Source organism: Sturnus vulgaris, chromosome 8, assembly GCF_052056855.1.
Source record: "Sturnus vulgaris isolate bStuVul1 chromosome 8, bStuVul1.hap1, whole genome shotgun sequence".
Classification (NCBI taxonomy): domain Eukaryota; kingdom Metazoa; phylum Chordata; class Aves; order Passeriformes; family Sturnidae; genus Sturnus; species Sturnus vulgaris.
This window is the reverse complement of record NC_142250.1, coordinates 24042044-24066246: the sequence shown is the minus strand read 5'-3', so window position 1 is coordinate 24066246 and position 24203 is coordinate 24042044. Positions and strand designations below refer to the sequence as shown.

General features: G+C 44.6%; 1 protein-coding gene across 6 annotated transcripts in view; it reads right to left on the bottom strand.

Moving 5' to 3' along the window:
* ENTPD1 (ectonucleoside triphosphate diphosphohydrolase 1) overlaps nucleotides 1-24203 on the bottom strand; it is a 29181-nt gene extending 4978 nt beyond the window's left edge. The window contains exons 1-6 of one of the 6 annotated variants that reach the window (XM_088169182.1): nucleotides 24049-24144; nucleotides 20964-21038; nucleotides 3047-3180; nucleotides 2548-2665; nucleotides 1189-1339; nucleotides 191-350 (exon numbers count right to left, since the gene is read on the bottom strand). In XM_088169182.1, the coding sequence (XP_088025308.1) occupies nucleotides 191-350; nucleotides 1189-1339; nucleotides 2548-2665; nucleotides 3047-3180; nucleotides 20964-21038; nucleotides 24049-24064 (654 nt within the window). In that variant the 5' untranslated portion in view covers nucleotides 24065-24144. Of the gene's footprint in view, nucleotides 1-190; nucleotides 351-1188; nucleotides 1340-2547; nucleotides 2666-3046; nucleotides 3181-4427; nucleotides 4447-10474; nucleotides 10602-14340; nucleotides 14664-20963; nucleotides 21039-22719; nucleotides 23374-24048 lie in introns of those variants that run through there. The other 5 variants (XM_088169184.1, XM_014885936.2, XM_014885938.2 and 2 more) reach the window with 5 other exon arrangements.

Here is a 24203-nt window from a genome sequence, read left to right as displayed (position 1 = left end):
AGTGGTGCATCCCGATACCACTAAGTATCAGCATGTACTCACAGCAACTGCTGAGGCAAGATGTGCAGCTTCCTGATCCCTGACAAATGGCTTACAAGGGAAGAGAGTGCCTGTGGCACCTTCTTGCAAGGCAGGACTTAAAAAGTGCTGCAAGCCAATGAATCAAATGTAATTGCTATGAATATAATACCTGCTTGAAATTGCCCAGAAGGTAGTTAATGGTGATCCATCCATAGGCTCCTTCCTCCTGACCAGTGATGATTCTGGCACCTTGGAAGTTGAAGGGAGCTGAGCGTAGTGTGTTTCCTACTGAGGACAAGACTTTGTCAGCTGCACTTTCATTCTGCAACCTGAATGAAAGGAAGAAAGGATGGAGTGACTCTGGCTGACAGCTCTCTATGTGCTTTATTCTTAGTAGGCAGGCTGCAACTCCCCACCAAGTGTCAATGATAAGAGATTGGTCATTCATAGGAGTCATCCAGCTCTAACTGGCCATGGTCCTCTCTGTCACACCTTGGCAGCACAGCTGCCACCAGCTCTGACACTCACAGGCCCTGCAGCTGAGAGGAGTAGGTACTTGGAGCAGAGACCTGAGCTCTTGTTCTGTAGCATGTGTCCTGATAGGAATTGCACTATGGAGACTCCTCTCACTCTTTACTGTCACCATTAGAGAAGAAATCCAGAAGACATCTCCAGGAAGATTTCCCAGACAATGTGTACCTAAGATAATTTCCCTGTGTTAGCCAGGAGAGCTCTGGGTCACCCTCATGAAAATCACAAATTGTAATTAAAGGAGGATGTGATTGTAAAATTACTTTAGCCTCTGATGGCCCTCCGTGGGGAGTTGCAACATGGTTGGGCTCAAAAATCCGGGATTAGGTGTAATAGCAAACTGTGGGGATGTTTGAGCGTCCCTTTATTGTGGGCATGTCTAGGCATCAGCTTGGGCACTGCTGATCTCCTGCTGTCTCTCTGCTACATGTGGATGCAGGAGATGGTGGAGGGCTGGAGTGAGTGGGGAAGCAATGGAAAAGTGCAGGGGACTCGGGGCTCAGAGAGTCAGCAGCAGAGGAAGGTGTCTGGGCACAGTGTGAGCTGGCAGTACACTCAAGGACTGCTCCTGAGAGGCCCCCACTGCACATCCATGGTGATCCCAGGTGCAGGAGAGGGGGACAAGCCCTGCAGTACCTGAGGAGCCGCATGCCAGCAGTTGCTCCGAGGTAGACGGGTGTCTCTTTGTGCTGTGCTGAGGGAATCACCTCTTTTGCTTGTTGTAGGCACTGTGCCAGAGAGGGACCTGCCTTCTCTGTGGCATGGGAGTAACCTGAGATCCCAGGGCCTGCAAGAAGTAAAGACACTTCATTGTTCAGACTCCAAGCATAATCCCAGAATGCTGTCATGAGCAGGTGTGTTAAACCATACCACAGGCAGCAGAATCAGATTCAAACACTCCATTCCTGAGGAGCTTTAGAAATCCTACAGCACCAGCTAAGCCCAGTGCACATCGTGGGTGGTCACAGCGCCCAGCATCTGCCACCCTTTCTCTGCAAAGCAGGCTATGAACTAGCAACGAGGGCTGAGAAAAGCCATTTCTTTAGCATGCCCTAAACATCTGCAGTCTCTTCTCTGAGTCTGCCTGGGTGTACCCTGGATCTGAGCCTGAAAGTCCCTGACCCTTCTATGCTGGCTCCTCCAGGGGCAGATGCTGTCATTTGTTTTTGCACTTTATACTCACAATACAACACTGGGTGTTTGCAGCTATTGTGTCTTATGCTAACCCAAGGAAAAAATCATTGTCCTTCTCTGCCATGTGTCCCCTGGTTCCCTGGACTGTGCCAGGACCAGTGCCTGCATGCAGCAGTGGGGTCCCATTTGCTCCAGCTTGCCATATGCTCATTGTGCTGCTTGTGCCGTGGGATGCTGCAGCACTGAGCAGCTATCACAGCAGCTTGATAACAGTAGGGCTCTTCCCTGCACTGCAGAGGCCTGAAAAGACCCCAGGCAGGTCTGACAACACCTCAGAATGCAGCAATCCATGACGGTCTGTGCTGTTCCTCCTTGTGTGCACCTCTGGGCTTTATTCATGCCTTCCTAAACCCTGCAGTATCTACACAACAATTAAATAGAATTAAAAAAGTGCCATGACATGCACAAGTCACCCTTGAGCTACAAGCCTGTGCATAGCTTGCACAGAAGCCTTGAAAAAGAGCAAACCATGCTCTCCCCTCTCCTTGCGTTCATCAGCACCTCAGCAAGAGTGCATGCAGACATTTTATTTATTTAAGTACATTCTTTGGTGTAGTTCTTTCCAAAAAGCAATTAATTCCAAGTATCCTGAAAACAAAGGAAAAAGTGGATCCATTTTTCTCCCCAGGAAGGTCAGGCACATACAGCTCCCCATGGGAAGCAGTGAGATGCACATTATCACAGATGTAACACTGTTTCTACTATTGACCTCTTCCCCTAGATTTCTCCTCCCTCACCCTTTTATTACATTATCTCTTCTTCATCCCACACCCCTTCCCCAGCTCCTTTTTCTCCTCTTACCTTCAACTTTACACACCTCCACCTGCTTCACCACCCCAGTGTCGTTCTCCTTCTCTGCTGGCCACTCGTACACATAGAGGTTGGTGTGGGACGATCCCGCATCCAGCACGATCCCATACTGTGGGCAAAACAGAGCCCATGCCACACCTGAGGCACCGAACCAGACCCAGTGCGTGCTGGCCACCACACACAGGGGACCAGACACACACAGCCCATCTGTCTGCCGGCTGTGGGAACGTGTGTCACTGCTCTTCTCAGCGCAAAACTCCCGTCAAAGGAAACAGCAGAGAAACTGCCAAGCTGGGACTGCTAACTTAAGAGATGAATCCCCGTGAAGCTGTAATTTGTTTTACCACAAAGATGTAAAATGAGATGTCGAGGTGCTTGGAGCCAGAAAAAGAGGTTATCCAGAGCCAGCAAGGGCAGTGACATGTCTGTGGGCACTAGGGACACCCAACCCCCTGGCTTGTTTTCCTCTAAGAGTACCAGCTTGTAGTACCTTAATATTCTTCGGAAGTGGCTGGTTTTGGGTCACTGCTACAGCAATTAAAGCGATTACAGCCAAAGTAGAGAGGAATCCCAGGATGAGTAGAATCATTCTTGTTGAGGACATCTTTGGTTTGGTACCTGTGACTAGAGCAGAAGGAGGATGTTAGTATCCCAGTAGCCCATCTTCCCTCACACCCCAAAGGCGTGTCTTTTGGCATGTTCCTGTAGTCCCTTTTCCTATGAAACATTTGCCTTTGCCCACCAGGTTATGAATGGCCTGTGTTTGCAGAATTGGCACAGTATGGTTATAAATTACACACTTTGCAGAACTTGTACCACTCTAATTCCTTAAATGTTACAGGCATATTTGGAATAACCTATCCAACAAACTATTTTTGTGGTTTAATATGCATGGTTTGCAATGGAACTCTGTAAAAAATCACTTATGGCTGATAAAATAATTCACAACCAATATGTCATTTTAGTTTTCAGAACCAATATATATCTACTTGCACTTGTTAGTGGCTAGCATGATGCTGTCTTTCACATTCTTCTGCTTTGGATAATCATTCATGTATCCCACAGTCAAAACCTCATTTCACAACTCAGACTTGGTCAGTTTTGCAACTGTTTAATAAAATACCATCTTTCTACATGAACCTCTAGAAAGGGTATCAGTGTATTTTCCAGATTTATACCTTGGATGTAAATTCAACACTTAAAACAAGCAAATAGCTCCAGGGGACATATGTGGTCCCACTATGACATGAAATTAATTTCCACCCACAGTGATGCTCCATACTCAAAAGCACTGATCATCTGACTCACATGAGAAATACTTTCTCTTCTCCTTATACACAAATACTCCAGGAGATGTTTACAAGTACCTTACAGGCCATTCAGGATGGCAATACCTTGGTGCAAGCAACCACATCGACTATTGTCACACTGTGAGAAGGTGACTGAACCTGCTCTGCATCTGCATGCCAGAACTTGTGTTCCAGAGATCTCCAGACCCAGATCAATGCTCCAAATCCATCCTGGCACTTCATATCAAGCACGCAAATATGAAAAGCATTCAAGTTCTGATCAGGGTAAGCTTCTAACTGCTCTGGTATTATGTGAGAGGTAGTCCCAGGTCTCAAAATTATATTAAATTTCATTTATTTATTATTACATTTATTATCTAATATATACAATAATATAGAATATATATTATTTATTATATATTTATAGATAATATTTATTTATTATATAATATTTAAATTATATTAATTACCTGACCTTACAAATGACCCTAAATCCTCAAGTTATTCTCAGAAGTTAGCCCAAGTGAAAAGAAGCAACACGCTTGGGAAATCTCTAACTATAGGCAACTAACAGCTTCTTACCTTCTTAGAGAAAACAGAACTTAAAATTGCCAGGAGAGCTGGCTTTGAAGATGCTGCAGGCAGGCCCATTGGGAATGTAACACGGACCTGGAGCTCTGTGCTCCCTCCCATGCGTAAATCTGCTGAGGTTAACTGTGAAATTTGGAACATTGTAACGCTTGCACTTTGTGAGTGCCTGTTAGAGCCTCAGCTTGCTCGCCAATATCTCCAAGAATGCAGCTTAAAAAAATAGCCCACATACCAGACCGTAGGAAGTAAGAGTGTATTTTATCCAACTCTATTCAAAAATGGCCAGAACTCAGGGCTTGAAGTGATTAGAAACAGCAGAGCATGACGGCTGGGAGACCTTCCTTCTTATTGGGGAGAGTAGTTGGCTCAGGTTATGATAGCACTGAGCATGTCTGTTGAACAAAAATTATTTTAACCCTAGCAAAATTAGAGCAGATGCTATAATGTAGAATTAGCTGCAGTATAGATATGAAGTTAGCGTGCCTGAAAACTGAAACTGCTGCTGACAGTTGCACATCCACATAATTATTGCCACCCTTACCCTGAGATCTTGTCTAGAGGTAACCACAAACTAATTTGTTACGTGTCTGCTGTCATAGGAGTGAAGGATGTGTGATTTTGCACAAGTTCTAAGACATTCGGATTTCCTGCTGTGACGGGTATTGTCAGACTGCTGTATCTTTTCAGCAGCCGCACTCTCAAAGTACCAGCACTGGCAGCAAAGCAGGAGCATTATTCTCACTGTAATGAACCATCCCAATTATGAGCTAGAAATCCCTTGTCTGAAGGCAGAGGTGTAATGATAATTGTCTGCATTCCACCTGTAGCCTGAGATAAGCCATTTTTTTTGCCAAGGCACATTATTTTCTTAACCCTGAATATGACTTTTGCCTGAATTTTAATTCACTATCATGAGCACTTTTCAGGACTCTGGGATTTGTAGATCAGTGCATTGCTGTATCCCATACCAGACCATCCATCCCTGTGAACTCTAATGCTACCAAAGAGCATTTTATTTCAATGTTTCATACAAGAGAGGGTACAAGGTGATAAGCATGGTCCAGAAGGTAGTGGAACAAAATAATAATCTTCCAAAGAGTACTCAAAATGTACAACTTGAATACTCGATACACTTGCTTAAAAAAGACAAACTTATTTTAAAAATCCAAACAAAAACCAAACAAAAAACCAATACTGTCAATCTATTTAAAGGATACAATGTAGTTTTTTCAGGAAGGTGAGGTATTTCAGTAAGTTCCCTTTTCTGTGCACTTGATTACCTCCATCAGCTCTAGGTGTAATTGCAGGTTCTGCAGGGGCTAAAGAATTAAGTTATTCCAGGTTCCTCCAGCTCCTTGGAATGTCACATTCACACTGCTGAGTGCCATGCAAACACTCCCCAGTGTCCACCAACCAAGTGGAGCAGTACTTGACCAATTGTCAGGCCCCAAGGTTTTCCTTCCATTAGAAGTTTTCCTCACATAAAGATTAAGCAGAGATGATCTGACCCCGTGCCCAGTCAGAATCCAAACAGATCTCTACTCTTTCTCTCATACTGCCCACTGTGTGCAGTGACTAAAACATCTCGTAGGGCCATCAGTAGGCACAGAAATGATGCTGCTTTTCTGCTGTCAGAGCTCAGAGCTGCTTGATGCTGGAGCCCTGCCCGGCTTTGCGGGCATTGAGCACTCTCCAGATGCTGGAGCACAGCCCAGCTGCTCAGGCATCTCTGTCTGCTTCCAATTTTGGTGTCTTTGCTTTATTGTAGGGGCTACTGCTGGTTCCATCCAGTGATGGCCCCAAAACATAAACAGATCTAACATATTTTCTGTGTCCAAGACAGAGAATTGAGAAGGATGTTGTCAGTCACTCCAGGTAGCAGCAATTTTGCTGTGGAAACCCTGTAGCTCTTAGTGAATAACCAGGAAGGACCACACCAGTGTGGGAGGCAGCTCTGTGTAAAGGCAAGGAAGCAAATTTGACTCTTGTGTCTTCCAGAGCTTGTGTTGACCAGAGACAAACAGAAAATGGCCCCTCCAGCCAATATTACACTCACCGGCACCTCTGTGTGCCAGGAGATGTCACTGACAGCCAAGGCTGCTCACCCTCAACTCCCTCCTCACCAAACAAGACTTAGTAACAAAAGTTAAAAGGAATCAGGCAACCAGCTGCTTTTAGATGTGCAATAAGAAGAGACTACAGCTTGTTTAAGGAGTGACATTAGGAATGTCAAGCAGAAAAGAGAAGATGCTGTACATAGACCTAAGCCATGCTTGGTTCAGACAATCTCACTGTGACCCATCGTCTCTAATAAATACAAATATTTTTGTAAGCTCTGACTTAGCACAACAGATAATGTTGATGTTTGATCTTTTATTTGGATGCTCATGCTCAGTCTGTTATAGAAGGGATCACAAAAGGTTTCACTGCAAAGCCATCCCCTCTTCCACTGCACAAGTGCACCCAGGAGAGAGGGGCTCTGGCAATGCAGTCTGTGCACATTTTCTAACTGCAGGAGTTTGTGTCTGTGGAGATCTGCTGGCAGTGATGGCAGGGAAAGGGCATGGGAGCAGTCAGTGTTGCTGTTCAACATGGAGAGGAGACACACACATCATCCTCCTGGTGAGTGAAAATGAGCTTTCAGTAGTCATGAAGTTTTTCAGGCTGAATTGCCTGAAACTACCTCAACTGATTACTCTGTGAGCTTGCTGAACTTGCAGGGTTCAGGGTTTGATGCACATTACCCAAAAGGCACTCCTGTCTCCAGACTCACCACAACCGAAATCTGAGTGCATAAACAGTCTGAAGAGCCACACTGCTTCATTTATCAACCCTTTTATGAAGTATTCCCTATCCCCAACAGACTTCTTACTCATTCTTAATCTGCCTTTTTCATTTAAACATGCTTGTATCTCAGTTATCTAGGAAGACTTTGTTGTAAAGTAATGTAAACCACCTGTTTCAGGCCAGCATATTGGAAAAGTCTTTCTTAGGCTGTCAAGAGGCTCAGGTTTGTCTTAGAATTTACATACAAGCACATATAGGGTAAGTCAACGGCTTTGGTTTAAGGGGTTTTATTTCAAAATATCAGGACAAGACACTCAGCATGTTGAAATTAGAATTCAAGCTCCAGATATGGTTTTTACATTTTTTACAACAATTACATGGAACAGTGTGGGAGACTCTTCTCCTAGTTTTAATCATTCATATGGCAAAGACTGTGGCCTAAATATTGGTATGATCTCTGCCCCTCCTTGTAGTGCTATGTAGGATAATAAATACACTGTTACTGGGTTATATTTTTTCCAGATGAAATACTTGTAAGTGCTGAAGTACAAACATTGAAGTGTCAGTGAAACTGATAATCCAAACAGTATAATGGCTTTTTTGGATTCTGTCTCTCAGAGACATTTGATACTGAAATCATGCATCCCTACATGTCTCAAAACCCACAGACTCCTATGAATTTAGGCCATACAGCTTGGCAGCTTGAACTGTCCCATGTGCACAGATACCTGTGCATTAGTGAGCTGGAAGACAAAGAGTGTGCCTGTATTTAAGGCAACACCAAGCTGGGAGCAAAGCACACTGACACATAGGACTGGAATTGAAAATACATTTGACAAATAGGTGAGAGCCTGGTGGAAACATAAAACTCACTTAAAGACAAAAGTAAATATGACATTTAGGTAAGAGCCATCACCCAAAGACAGTGTGGTAAGAAACCTGTTTAGTAGCTTTTCCAGAGAAAATGTTACTGCAGCTATAGCAGTTTATAATAATCTTTCCCTCCATCTAAAGCTGGTAAATCCTCCTGTGAGGTTCCATGAACAATTTTGGACAATGCCTCTCAGGAAAGACGAGACCATTTGGAGAAACTCCAGAGGAGAACAAGAAAGATCACAAGCCTAAAAGCTTGAGCTATGAGGAAAGACTGAAGGAACTGAATTGTTAAGTTTGCAAAAAAGGAGAGTAAAAAGGCACATTCGTTGTCTTCAGACAAATGACATTTCTATATGCCAGTGCTGGTGTAGCCAATCCCTCAGGATGAGAGTGGCTCCTGGATTTTCTCCCAGTTCTGTTTCTTTGGTTCAGGAGGAGGAGAGTCAGCAAAAAGGGGACAATGCACTCATAAACTACACTGTAGTCGCAAAGCCAATGCAGTGCATCTGCTCTCCCTGTGAGATACAGATGCAGTTGTACAAAGGTGCTCCCTCCTTTGCCCAGCACAGCTCCAGATTTTGTTCAGACATAATTCAGCCACGGCAGCCACCCTGCTGTGTGCTGTGCATGTGTGCAGCACTGCCTGGTGTGGGAGGACCTCATCCTTTTGCTGCTTGTAGTGCTGTGGCTGGGATACAACCCTGGGAAATTGCACAGGACACATTGAATGAGCCCTCTTTTCCTGGAAAAAAGAAAAGCACGTGGAAATCCTGGAGAGCTGCTGAGGGCTGGAGGCAGCAAAAGCTGACAATAGCAGCAAGAGATGGATACAAAGGAGCAGGCAGCACCCAGGCCCTTCTCTCCCCTCCACAGCTGCCCCCAGCACAGAGAGGCTTTGTGCTCAGACAGCCCCATGGCCCTGTGGCACAGAGTTACTGCTGGAGAGGTGATGGCCAGGGGTTCTGGCCATGAGCCCTAGTGGCCCAGACTGCCACACCATAAGTGCCCCATTCACTGGTGCACAGAGCAGGTTCCCCTGTCAGAGACCTTCCCATGGCACAGAGCTGGGGGTGTGCTCAGCATCCCTGGCTCTCTGCAAGGCACTCACACCCCCTCCCACCCTGGCCTCACAGCCCATCTCCCTGGTGTTGTACATTAGCCCCACCAAGTCTTGCCAACGCCTGCTCATTAAATAATTCCTCTACAGGAAGATCTTTTTCTGACTTGCATCACAGCAACCAGACCCAGATCCTCAATATTCTTAAATACAACCAGCAACTGGCAGGATGCTGCTGATGCAATGACCTTTAGGTAGTTAATTTTCACATTTATATGCTGTTCACTGGACTTCTAAGCCTGTACCCTACTTGTACTCATACTCACTTCCTTACGATTCTCACATCGAAGAGGTTTTTCAAATCAAAAGAGCAAACTGTTATCAGTTACATCAGTTTCCTGTCAGGAAACCTCTGGTATTAATTTGCTACTAACCATCAAAGCTATTTTATAACTGGAGAAGATTTATTGCCACTACCCACAAAGCTTGAAGTTTCATCAGAAAATATCCGGTGAGCTCAAGGAGGCTTCCCCTCCTCCCTGGCTTACCAGCTAAATTATTGCTTGAATATGCTTGACTATCACATGATGTGAAGGTATTTCTTTGTCTTTTTTTGGGGAAAAAAATAAGATGCATCAAGCATTGACATTCTGTCATTATTGATAGCTTGAATACACAGACTTGCAATGGCCCAACAGTGCTGCCAGGCTTCCATTTGTACTCAAGACCCGCACATTCTTTTTTCTCTTCTTAACTCTCTGGCCATGATTTTTTCCTTATGCTTCTTTCGACCATCTTTTACACTTTCCAATTTTAAATTTGCATTAGGTTTATTTTCCTTTTTTGCCTCTGAATATGCATCTTTAAGAGATTTTATTATTTTCAAATTAACATAACTTTCAACTATTGAATTATAGTCTTTGTGGAATGAAATAAGAAGAAAATGGTCCGCTTCTTATTAGCATTCTTATTTCCACATTTTAAATGCTCAGCTGATTCAACTCAAGTATTTTTTATTTTGTGATGTTGTTTCTTTTAAGAGCTACTAGTCATTGTTGACAAAGAATAAGTGTACATTACTTTTATAATAATTCAAAACTCTCATAGAAATCCCTCTTTTTTTCTTGAGACTGGGGTCAACATACATTTCTCTTGAGCTGGAAGTAATGCATTGCAAATTATGAGATGGTCACCCTCAGTTCTGACAAATTGCCTTGTCTTTCACTAAAATCCACAATCATATCAGCTTTTCTTGTCCCTACATAGAGAGCCATGCCCTTCTCTGTCTCCAGCATCCTGGCTTGTGACGGGTACTGACCTTCAGTGCTTTGGTCTCTTGCTCCCAGTCCAGCCCCAGGCAGCTATTGTGTACAAGTATTTAATTGCTGTTGCTACTGAAGACAGCAGGACCACTGCTGACACTGGAAGATGGGCGATGTGAGTCACATCACCAACCCAGTACGGCCCACCCTTTCCTGTGTCCCATCAACCACCCACACGTGAGGGGGGATGTACAAGTTATCATAGAAAAAAGAGAGGAAACAGCCTCCAGAACAAACACTCCCCCCTTCAACACCCACGTTGGGCCAGCAAGTTCAGAAACTTCCTGGAGAACAAAAAGTCCTGAGCTTTGTAAATGCTGCAACGCCCTACAGGAGGTTCTGATGGGGAATGACCGTGGAGGAAAAAGATCCAAACCCCTGGTCTCCCACAGCTCACTCTGCACCCAGCATGATTTCACTCTCAGTGATCAAAACACAGCCCCAGATTCACCAGTTTTCCTGTGTGCCCTCTCCACTGACAGCCTTGGAGGGGCTGAGGCCACCAAGCCTCTCAGCACAGCTCAAGGATGTTTTCTCTGAACTGTAGATTCCTGGGATCACCTTGTATGCTGAATAACATTACTGCTTTCAGGGGCTCACTTCCCTGCTTTCCAAAATAAACAGCACAGCTGCCCAAAATGCCACATGTCAGCAAGTGGAGCTGCTGCCTGTGCTGCCCGACGATTTCTGCACAGAAAAGCAACCGGCATTTCTCCTGAAGTTTCACTTCCCATTCAGGACCAAAACCATTGGAGACTGATCACAGACACACAAATACTGTTCCAAGCTGGTGCAGCATCAGCAGCACTGGCAAGGCTCCTGGGGGTGATGCCCATTCCACAGCAGTCCCACATGCCAGTGCATAACCTGCAGTGCCTAACTGTGCCTGGGATTTTCCCTATATCCAGGTGGTGCCACCCCTTAATGCTGTGGTTTCCAGCACATCTATTTGCTGTCTTAGAGGAGCATTTCTCAGTCCTACAAGGTACCCAGGGTGTTTTTCCTCCCTTAACATGCATAGCGTCCATTTGCAGCAGAGAGCACTGTAGGTACCTTCCCTTTGCAGCTAATCCTAGCAGATGAAGCAAAGACCTCTTGCTATTCAGGCAGGGAGCAGCCGTGCTGCCTCCTTTCAGCAGGCCAGGGTTAGGGGTGCCTGAATGAAAAACGATAGCACTCAGCTTAAACACTTCCCAACTCACCCCTTTACCTCCAGCTGTCAGCACTGCGATCTCAATTCCTCATTGCAGAGCACAGGACAAGGAACAGCTGGAATAGTTTCTTTCTTTTGCTGAGGAGCACATCCACTGCCTAGGCCTGGTGGAAAAATATACTGATTTCTCAGAGGTCAGCTTTAATTACTAGGATTCCCACAAACCATGAGGAGAATTCCGCTCACGATATTTGGCATGAATATAATTCTCTGTTCCTCACGCTACTACAATTTCCATTTCAAATAGCAGGAAACAAATTACCCTGTGGTATTTTTAGTGACAACCAATGGTAAGGAACATGGGATCAAAGGCTATTGCAGGGCACAGGCCTTGACAAAGTTCCTGAACGTAAGAGAATAAATACGTTTTGGAAGTTACAAAGGTAATAACGTAAATATGAATCTAAATTTTTGTGATCGGAGGAACACTTTGAAAAGGCTGGAGCCTCATGCTGACATGTAACAAAACAGCAAAGGAGTGTTGCTGGATGAATGGGCTGGCACAGGATGCCATTAATCTCTAAAATTCAGATTATTTATTAGTGGGATGTGCAGTAAATCCTGAGAGAAGAATTAGGGTCAGGAAAAGAAATCCATTTATAATCAAGCCATAGTCTGGCCTTCAATTTGTGCGTCTCCATTAATCTTCCCTCTTCCCACTATTCTTGCCTCAAATATTTCAAAATACAAACATGAAATATTTTGGATAAGGCAGCATGGGTACAGGGGGCAGTCACAGCAGCCCACACTTCTGTCCAGGGTGTCCTTCTGGGCCCATAACAGCTCTGCTGCTTCCCTGGAGCCACTGGAGGTCTGCTGTTTCCCAGCCTCTTTCAGCACCATTGCCCCTCTGGCTTGGGATGGGAGGTCAAGCTCAAGCCAGAGCCAACCTTCCAGCCACAGGATCTCCAGCCCAGCTGCAGAGCTTGCAGCAAGTTCACATGAGCACACATTTTCCTCACATCTCCTGCAGGAGCAGGGACATTGAAAAGGTTATTTATTAACAGCTCTGGTACAAATGAGCAAGAAAGAAAACAAATCCATTTATAAATCAGCTAAAGAGAAAACTTGTGACTCTAATGGTCTCCTTTGTAATTCCTTAAGTGTGGCCTGGAGCTGCCCTGGCATCATTTCTTGTGATGCTGAATCAGCAGAACAGCCCCACTTGTGCATGAATAGCCTGATAAGAGCAAAATACACCCAAGAAAGCACTAATTTACACCATGTCCAGATTTTTCTTTCTTTCTGTTAGGACCTGGGGAGACTGATAGCGCTCTAATTTCTCACCACTAAATACCAAGCAGTGACTCACATTAGCATCTATCTCTGCAATCCAGGACAAACGCTTTCCTCCAGGACAAGGTGGAGACAGGATAAAGGGAGAAAACTCACGCTAGAGCTGTCTGAAAGAACAACGTCATTGCTATCTCAGCTCTCATTTAGGAGCATACCAATCCTGAATACTTTGCCAGACTTTGTTCTTTGATAACATTCTCAAGGGTGGGGGGGAGGGGAACAAAAATAACAAAACACTGTTTTGTTTAACAGTTACCCATAGCAGAGAAAAGCTGAGCTAAAGTTTCCAGCAATTATCAGTACAAAATCCTAACACAGACATGCAATGTACCAATTTTGAATTTAAAACTGGCTGGACAAGAGTTCCATCATGTGGATTGAAAGCTGTGTAAAGAGAACAAGGCAGCTTATCAAGGTGACATGTTAGAACAACAGTGTTAAAATGTTCAGTATAGCAGTGATATGGATGAAGAAACCAAGGACTCAAGCAGATATGGCAAATTGTTGTGTAATTCATTGGGAGGAACTGTATGTCCAGGAAGGAGAGATAAACGATGTCCAAGGTATCTATGGAAACCACCATCTTATACAGAAAACAAACTCAGAAAAAGACAAAAGAGAAAAATAATTCAAACTTCAGATGCTCATAAGGCAAACAACACTAATTGAAAGCAGGATTTTATCTCAAAGAGATGGGGCTCACTTAAAGAGATATGAAATACTATGTGAAGGAGGTGAAGACTAGCAGCTGAAGGAGAAACAGGAGCTGCACAGTAACTCTTTGGGGCTGTCTCCTCAGAGCAAATGTGGGAATCCTAGCCTTAAATCCTTTTATAAACTGGCTAGGCTCCCACAGCAGTCTTACTCAGATGACTCTCAGCAGTAGGTCTCTTCCTGGGCCATGACCTGCTCATCCTTTACGCAGGCATGTGGGAAATCAACTGACTTTGGTGGGAACAGTGAAGTCAAAATCTTGGGAGTAGTTTCAGTTTTGCACTTGCCATCACTGATAACATCTGAGAACTTTCCTTGCCCTCCTGTTTTGTCTGATATTTTTATCCAGTATTTTTCAGCCCTTAGATCCTCTTACAGCTAAACTTAGGTCTGATTATATTTTTGCTATACTGATCACACCAAAACAAAAGCTTCTTAAATTCTGATGGTCATACTAGTTACAAATGAAGAAAAGATGTGAAAGTTTTGTTTGAGAATGGAGAAGTTTTTAATGTAGCTATGATACAGCAAATTAATGCAGCCAGAGCACATGACCCTACGAAACAGGAAGATTATGTTCATTTTGGAAAATTGTTTTGGTCCCACTTTCTCACCCCCGCTCACTCCCCCCATACTCACAGGCACCAAGCTCGCTGAGGTGCTCCAGAAGGATCCTGTGTGAGATGAGACCAAATGCCAAATCCTCACTGCACCTCTTGGGTTCCTCTTCAGTGACAAGCTACAAATTCTTGAGTGAGTCTTTTGCCATCTTCAGGAGTTAATGGTTACCACAGGGTGATCCTTTTGCCTGGAAATCCCTTTTATCTAGGACAGGTGGCTGCTCAGTGCTTTTTTTCCCTCCTCATTTTGGGTACCTTAGCTCCCACTGTCTGTCTGCTTGCTGGGAGAGGAGAAGGACAACCTGCACAGAGGATGTGCTGTGAATTCACTGTGATCCTTCTGTTACTTGAGCAGTTTTGTTCCCCAAGGACTCGTCTGCACAGCGGCTTTATCAGCACCCAGGCCTTTCCTGTCAAGCCATCCATGTGAGGCTTATCAGGGCACAGGCAGCCAGCCTTGTTGCAAACACAATTTTCAGCACTTATCCAGTTTTAGTGCAGTCAGTTATGTCCTTGGTTATCACTATAGACCATTCTTTTGCCCCCTGATCTGTTGCTTCTCTCTCACATACACATATTTCCATTCACATTTCTTCAGGCCAGTTGCAGTATTTCTGCTCCTCCAGCTGCATGCCTACCTTATGCCTGATGTGTTTTCACAGGCCATCATTGCAGCTGGGAAAAGGTCTCCTTGGTTTGGTTAGGTTGTGACAATAACAAAGGAAGTAGGTTTTAGGGCTGCTGTGGTAACCATGCAGCTCTGCTGCTCAGATGCAGCCAGGTCTCCTGCTCAGAGCTGGCGGCAAGCACTCATGGGCACAGCAGCAGTGGCAGTCTTTGGGAACGTAGAGGATGCTGAAATCCAGCAGAGCAACAGTGAAGCCTGTCCCCGCTGGGTGTCACTACCAGAATCACCATAGAGGATTTGAAATAGTTTACAACCAAGATCTCACAGACAATGTTAGAGATGGAGCTTTTTTCAGCCTGTCACCTGCTGAGCAGCTCCCTGTGACAGTACAGGGTGAGACCATTGTCACTGCTGTAGCCAAGATCTGGTACTGTTCCTATACCCAGGCTTACAGGGTAAGGCTGGCATTAGCCTCAGCTTCTCCCATAAAGCTCCCGTGAGACAGGACAGCTGCAGTTATCCCAGAGCAGAAGCACAGCACCTGCAAGGAGGCTTTTTGCACCCATATTTTCTCACGCCACATTCTTATAGGTCCAGCCTTCTCCCAGCACACAGACACCAAGCAAGGCCAGGACTCTCTCACTGCCTTCCCAATATTTCCAGGGTCCCCTTGGCTCTGTGGCTTTCACAGCTGACTCCAGCTCTCAGCAGCACTGTCTGCCCACATCCTATGGGAAACTAATACAAAACAGATAATGCTGGAAGCCCCATCATATTTTTGTCAGCCTTTTCCTAATAACAACTCATAACACACAGTGGTTTTCACCCATATATTGCCAAGGAGTTTACAGAGGTCAGCACCATCAGCCTTATTCCCCCAGTTGATGAAAAAGCATGAGAGCAGCAGACATCCCAGTGCTCTGCCCCGTGGACCACCTCATCCATGGGTAGCTCTCGTGGACCAGGGGTTGTAGCACACTCCCTCCTGCAGAGAGGCAGAATTCTCAAGGTCCAGGTAAAGAGCAGCACACTTTGGCTACAGCTACTCTTAAATTCTGCTGATTCCAAAGTACATAATTTTGATATATTCTCTGATGTTCTGCCAGACTAACAACAATTTGGAGATTAATGGTCCAGTAAAGTAAGCACATGACTCATGCTACAATTTCTATGCAGTTCTGCTACAACTTTAAAAATGGGGAATAAAAATTGAAAATGTCATTTAGGTTAGAAGAAACATGCTGGAAAAGAGAAACACAGGCATCAGAGTCCCATGGAGGAATGAAGGCATTCCCTGTGTCTCCTTCCTGCTGACTAACTTCAGGGATGGAGGAAGGAGAAACCAGCAGAGTTAAAAGAATTCATTACTACATTATAAAGATGCCAATAGACTAAAGACTAACTACTACACCACAACAAATATTCCTGAGATGTGTAAATTTATGATTATAGTCTCCTGAGAAATAGAAAGGCAAAAGAAGTCCTCCAAATCCCTATTTACAGAAGGACATCTATTCCCAGTAAGGCCTATGGGATCGAGTTAACATTTTTAAGTGCCAAGTGGCCACAGTACTGAAGATTCTTAAATTGGTAGAGAAATTACTAGTCTCTGTAGCTAAGACACGCTTTGTAACCTAAAAAGCAACTGTGAAATTACTGTCTTTAACAAGAAGTTCATAGCATGGGGCCAGGTTCTATTGTAAACCACTATTTTTAAGATGAAGTGCAGAGGTTTAGTTTCACAATTTGCTTAACTGGCCTGTTTGCTCTGCCACAAAAAGGGACTATCCTACCTCTTACGCCATAGTTTCACCTTTCAAATATGGTCCTAATTCTCTTTAGTTGATGGCAGAATAAATTCTAAAGAACCCTGCTGGAAAAGTCTTTTCTTCTTTTCATATGGCTTTCATGCTTTTGGTCACAGCACTATTACTAAATATTGTAAACAAGAGCCTGACCACTAGATTTACCAGAATAAAGTTCTTTTTTCTTCCGCTGTTTACTGCAGTCTCAAACAAAGCTGACAAACAGTAAGCTTCCTATATTATTTCAGTGAAGTGAGACTAAATATATAGAAACTTTAGATCAACTTATTTGGCACATTCAATTCAAGACAAAATTGCAGATTTTCAGTGCATTTCTCAAAAGAATCTGGAGCCAGCAGGTAGGGGCTGACTGGCAAAGAGCAGATGTTCTCCCTGGCTGAATGGGAGCTGCCCACTCCCATTCTGGCAAAGACCAAGAAGGAACAGTTTTCAGCAGAGGAACAAATCACACTCTGTTACCTGTCCCCATCACCAAATCCACTCTCCATGAAGCAGCTCCACCTTTCCTCCTGCTGCATGTCTGCTCCCTGGGCTCTGCCATGCACTCTGGATGTTTCCATCCATTAGCTGTACTGAAGGGACTCCAAATTCCCTCCATCCCTCAATTTTGGAGGAGTCTACCCCTCCTTGCCAAGCCCAGGGAGGAAGGCGGAGCTGCTGCTGCCTCCCCTGCCCCCAGCTGCAGTGTGATTTCTGGTTAGAAACCACAGCAGCTGAACCAGCCTCTCCTGTCTCTCCTCTGTCTCGGGAGCCCCACAAGCAGATTGTGACAGTGCTGTGAACCAGCTGAGAGGCTGAAGTGGTTTCTGAGTCCTGAGCTGCTGACTCACCTTTTCCAGTCAGCACACAGAGCTCAAAGGCCAGGGATGGTTTGAGCTTTGGCTGAGAGGTTGCAGACAGTTAATGAAAAAACAAATTAAATCTCATTTCTTTGTAAAAATAGGTACATTTTTCTCTGCATGCTCTCCATCAAGAACACTCTGGCATTCACCATGATTGGTGATCAGGGCCAAGATTCTCAGGAGGATCAGAAACAAAGGAGAGAATACAAATCAAACTAAGAGCCCTTAACGTCTACTTAGCAACATAAAAAATATTTGCTCAAAGGTGCAAGTCCCAGACTGTAAATCAGTCAGTTACCCTGTAAGGGTTACTTTTTAGTCAGAAGAGATGTAGCATTCAGCTGGGTGAAGGTCACAAGGGAGCATAGAACATCATGGGTCAGACTGACGGATGCATGTCTGCTCATACTAGAAACTTAATCACTGTGTTGACAGCACAAAGGGAATTTGAAAGGCATTGTGAAGGAAGACAGTGAAGCAGTCTGCAGATCCTCACTGAAAGCTCTTCCCAAGCTGGAATGGACAAATATGGGCCCAAAAGGTTTCAGACAAGAGGCGGAGTTGTGGCGTTACTGGTGGTGGCTGAGCACCAACAGAGCAGTGACAGCACTGACCATTACACTGCCTGCATCACCCTTGAGTGTGAACAGCACTAGGGACAGAGGGACAAGGAGCCCAAAGAGCCCAAAGATCTGGGAAACAGATCTTTGCAGCATTTTCCACATTTGGGGCAGCGAATGCATTAGATGATGTGAGCAGATGAATTTGTTCAGTGTGCACTTAGCCGACTCTGTTCTCTTCCATCTGGTCTCTCACACTTTTCCCCTTAGCTCATTTCTTAATTTACACTGCTAATGCAGCGTTTCAGAGCACAGGGCTTGTTTCGTGTCTCTCCTTGTGTGGCAGTGAAGATTTTCCTCCTGCACCTCCCAATAACTTTCATGAAAGTGACTTTTACCCTTACCCCCCTTGTGTTCTCTCGCTTGGGCTAGTGTTGACTTTTAAGTTAGACAAGCTGAAAGTTATCACAGAATAACAAGAACAAGGCTAGAGACAAGGACAGGTCCCTTTTTTCTTTCAGCAGCAAGATTGATATCAAATGACACCAGCTGTAGAACTGCATCCTTAGGCTCTGTGTGAGCATTCTGGCAACAGCTCAGTGACTAAGAGGCACTGATGGAAATGCCTGCCATAAACCTTCAGCTCTGCTCAGGAAAGGGACATTTCCAATGAGTTGACACTTAAAGCCAGTTCTCACACCTAGATGACAAAACAATAGAGTTTTATAAGTAGTCCCCTTCTAACTCAGCTTTCAGAAAACCAACTGAGGTGCTTCTCTTGTGAACATGATCTAAAATGTTACAGTTTAAATTTGATCAATCTCAAGCAATACTAATCCCTTATGAGGTGGCTCTCCAAAGTAATTTCAGTATCACCTACTTAATCTCAAAGTTCAGCCTAAACACTTCTGTCTTTAACCACATCTTAACCACCTTGAACAGATGATTTCTCAGTTCTGAGAACTGAGCTCTTGTCTCAACATATTTCCAACAATATCGAACTCTGTGGAACCTGTTACTAGGCATTGGGCTAGTAAGAAGGTATAAAAATGCCTACCCAGAGGGTATTAGCCCAAAAGTTTAATTTCCTAGCTGCTCTCAAACCCACGGGTAGAAAGATGTCTTAGGAAAAGAAGGAACATGACTAAGCATGATACTTTCACACCACACTATGCCAGTTATGCAACTATAACCCTTTGCTATAACCCCTATAGCATCTATAACCCTTTGCTTTTCAGATGTTCAGCCTCTTAAATTTATTCTTTCTCCTCTGGAAATTCCTCAAGGGTTTTCTACATGTTCCTGGTAATTACAAGTCAATGAGCAAACAGATTGCAGTGGTCACAAGAAGGTTGACTAGAGGACAACCTTCTCCCTCCATGGTAATGAAGAACTCAAAACCTCTGAGTTATGGCTGTCCCAGATATATATTAATTTATAGACATTCACATGCATACACACACCTCTTCATATTTTTTTTCTGAACAACCTTGTCTGGAAATCTTTCTGGTCTATTCACTGTTTGAATGTCCAATTTCCCTCACAAAGTCACATTAGCTGTGCTTTTACAAGCTTGGCTTAAAGCCTTCTGTTTGCTCTTTATCTTTCCAACCACTCTTGGCTTCTTTAGACTTTTTCCTCTGACTTAATTGGTATTTGTACTGGTCCTCCTAGAATTGACAAACTCCATCTGCAAATCAGCAATGATTTTATGCTTTTTAGATGATTATTGGAAATGTCTAATGCCATCAGGCCTCTTGTAGAATACCTCTGAAAACACAGCTGTTTCATGATTATTTCCTTTGGTAACTATTTTTGAGGTCTATTGTTATCCAGGTCTTAATCCATTAGTTCATTCTTTGCTAGAGAGTCATAGGGAGACTTTTGCAATCACAACATCAAAAGTGCATCTATTGTGAAGAAGTTTAAACATGGAAGGTATTCATATTTACTCTTTTCAACCACTTTTTTTTTTTTCTGGAAAATAAAACAAGTACAAGTAATTAGTTGGAAAATAAAGAACCAGTGCCTTTCCAGTCCTACGTTTATAATCCAGACCATGGCTGTTAAATACCAGCCAGGGAATTCAGTTCTTCCAGTTCCCCTTTTGTGTAGTGATTCTTAACTATCAGAAAATCTGGGCTTTGGAAGTCCCTTAACTTACAGCCCAGGTTTAGTCAACAGCCTTTTAAGAATACTTATTTTTTCCCTAGAACTTCAATGAGTGTTCATATGCATAAGACAAAATGCAGCCTGTTTTTTTCCCAAATGGGAATCAGACCAGGCTTGTGTGACATCTATTTTTAAGTCAGCTGACTTACTGTGTAAACAAAAGAGCCTTCAAGAAAGCAAAGACAGATTAAAAGATCTACCAGTACTTGAAATACTTCCCACCACTCCTTCTTATAAGTGCGTTCTCCAGCCAAGTTCCAAACCCAAAAGAAACATATTCCTTGAAGTTCTTGCTGCAGACTCCTGCAAGTGGTTCTATCTCCATTCTAGGATGCAGACCAATCTGCTCACTTGAGGGGGCCACATGAGCTCATATGTTTGCTTCTGTCTGGGATAAGTAATTTCCTTTTCGGTGCATTCATTCCGTTATCCATTTTGACAATGTTACCCATTTCTACAATATTATTCTGGAAGTTACTTTGGTAAGTTTTATTCTCTACCAAAAGAATATAATCAAACTAGCTATTGAAACTTGCTTACTAAGGAGATGTACCCAATAATTTATATAAAACTGATGTCAAACTAAATTGGCAATAGCTCTCCAGAATACCCACCATCACACTGCTGGGATACTGGGTGAACAATAGCATTCTTCTCATCGCCAGGGTCATCCAGAGCATTCCAGCTTACTGAAAATGAACATCATTTCATATAGATCTTCTCAGTGAATATTAGGCACATTTCATTTCAAATGGCTGTTAAATTTTATTGACCTCAAAGCCTTAATCTACAAAACAAACTACTTCCATGAACATCCATGAAACATTCCTGAATATCAGAATTAATTTCGCCCCTTCCCTCCCAATTTTGGAAAAGTATTTAACCAACACCTTTCTGGTTTTGTCCTGCATCATCACTAAAATCTTGCAATGCCCATCTCCATAATGATCTTGCAATTGATCTATACACATTATTCTATTTCTAAGGCATACTAAATGCCTCCTTTGAATTGTGCCTGTCCCCGATAAACTTAAATTTTCCCCTGACATTTTTACTTTCTCTAAATAATTTTCCCCAATTGAGAGTCTATGTTTTCCATCAGATGTTCTCCACTTCCTCTTTCTCCACTTCCTTTTCATTTATTTGTTTTGACTTCTACTTGCTGCATTCACTGCCTGAATGAACAAATCAAAGTCATCTTCATTCTTGGTTTTGATGTGCTGCTCAATACATCTTTAAATTTGTGATTTTTCCATTCACATTCCTTTACTTTTTTTTCCCTGTCAGATTTTGCTTTACTAGTGTTCCATGCTGTAATGATCTATAGAGAGCAGCCATCAGACAGTGATTATTAATCTCTGTATTTATAGAGATCTCCACATCAAATTACTACATGAGTATACCTTTTGTGTTTACATTTCATAAGGTTTATTTATTTTCACAGCTGTTTACATGAGATCAGTGCCATGCTCTTGCCAGACAGAAGTACACCCCTGTATCTTCTTGTAACATGTATTTTTTAGGTTATCATGCTTTCTGCCCAAGAAAGTATTCCATGATCAAGGATACAACCTGCTGCTATGTAACATCCCAAACAGAATTTCTTTCTTGGTCATGTTAGCATATTGATCCAAATTTCAAAGCAGAGCTGACAGTATTAGTATTCAAAAACAAGCTTCCTAAAACTGAAGAGTAGTGTTCCAAAGGCATTCATTACAGTCCCTGTGGACATGGCTCACAGGAAACAGGTGTCTTACTGAAACACTTCCTAATAATTCCTTTCTGATGAAAGGACATGCCCTTGGTGTGCATTTGTGCCTCATTTCAAGGTGGAGCCCTCCTACTCCCTGACAGATACCACCTGTCCCAGACTGCACCGTGCTGAGCCCATTGACTGCTGCCTCTGGAAAAGATACTGCAAGAGGCATTCTCAGAAACAGTGTGGTGTTTTCTTTTCCCACACAGCGAAATGCATTTCCTTGCCATTTATTGCAATAATTTTCTACAGGGTCTTGCAAGGCTTGCATGCTCTGTGGTCGGCCCATTATAGAACCATCATTTCCTCATCTGCAATTGACTTGAGCACTGTCGGTTTCGTTTAGTTTCCTTCTGTCTCTTTAAAATTCCACTTTCTAAAAGAAGGCTTATTTGGTAGTTTTTTCCCAAATCAGTTCTCATTATCCAAGTTTCTTCCCTGTGATTCCTCACCCACTAGAAAAGACATCTCTGTTCAAGCATTATATTTCATTTTTGGAATGAAACTTTTAAAGGATTGGTTTCAAAGCTATTCTTATCTCCATCCTCAACAGAGGCAAATTATCTCCAAGTATTTCCAGCTTCACTCATGACTGCATAAAGTAATGAGCTAACCTTCTCCTTCTGCCAGTCTTTGCTTTAAATTTTGTTGTACGTCAGACTGAGAAAATGCTTCTTCCCCTCACATGCCATTTATTACATTCTATAAAGATAAAACGTTGGAAAGGTCTAGTTTACCATTTTGTTTATTCTAGGGGGAAAAAAGAAATCACGTTTTGTTTCTCCGTTGTCATAACAATGATAAATGAGAGTCTCCCACCTGGTACTGAACAAGAAAATATCTGCCCAAATATTTTCCCTGTTTACTGCCTCTTGCGTGTTTGTCCGAGATCGTGCTCTGCGTTTGAAAGCCCCGCACAGACAGGAGTGCTGTCAGCAGCACGGACAGACGGACCGTGTTGCAGAAGGCGCTGTAAACAGAGGGTAAGGCACCCAGACAGAAAAAAGCTGATACTAAACTAGGAAATGTTTCTACCAAACGCTGTGACTAGTGCTGCTACGTGCACCGTGTCAGCTGATTATAAAAGGCAAAGCCAAGTACAAGACGTGTATTTTGTAGAGAAATCACGGTGCAATAAGCATCTGCAGCTATTGCCGGGTCCCTGCCCCGCTGCTCAGGACCGCATTAAGGCCAGAGGGCTGCCAGGCTGCCGGGTGGGGAATCCTCCTCTGTGCACCGAGAGCCCCTCGCACCCAGCACCGCACCGCTTCCAGCCCAGAGCTATTGTTCCCACCGAGATCTCCTAACAGCCCGCACTTCCACCGAGTTTTTCTCTGCCCTCCCCGCCCCCTTCGCCCTTGGGGCGCGGCGCCGGCCCCGGGCACAGCGCGGGCGGCCCGGGACTCGCCGCCGGGACTGGCCGGCGGCTCCTGCCCGCCGCGGGAGGGGATCCCTCGCTCTGACGCGGACAAACTTCAGGCAGAGCCAGCGCGGAGCCCCCGCCGCACCGCCCGGGCACCGCCAGCCCGCGGCCACCGCCGGCTCCCCCCGAGCAGCCGCGGCCCCCCGCCCGGTCTCCCCGGTCACAACTCGGCATTGTCCCTTCAGGAGCGACCAGGAGTCCCGCGGCTGGAAGATGATGTCAGCCGGGGGCGGACTGCGGCAAGGCTGCGCCCACCCCGGCGAGCCCCCGCCGCGGAGCCCTCGCCCACCGGCGGCAGCGCTCCGCGGGCGCGGAGGGAGGGACGCGCCGCCCGGGGATGCCGCAGCCGCAGCTCCCGCCTGACTGGCACATCCCGAAGGAGCTCCTCATGAATATGCACAGGCTCCCCCGAGCGCCGGCCGCGGGATGCCGCCAGCCCGGGGGCTCCCCGCCGAGCCCCGCGCCCCTCGCCGGCGATGAGGGCTGCCTTCGGAGAGCGGCGGTTCGCTTCTGTCCTTACCCTTTGGCTCGTCCATCAGTGCCGGTGCTCGCTCCCTCCTCCCGCGCTCCCCCCTCCTTCCTCTCTCAGCCTCTGCCGGCTCCGAGCTGCCTTAGTGAGAGGTGCTCATGAAAATGGGCGCTTTAGTGGTCCATGGCTGTGGGAGGGGTTAGTTT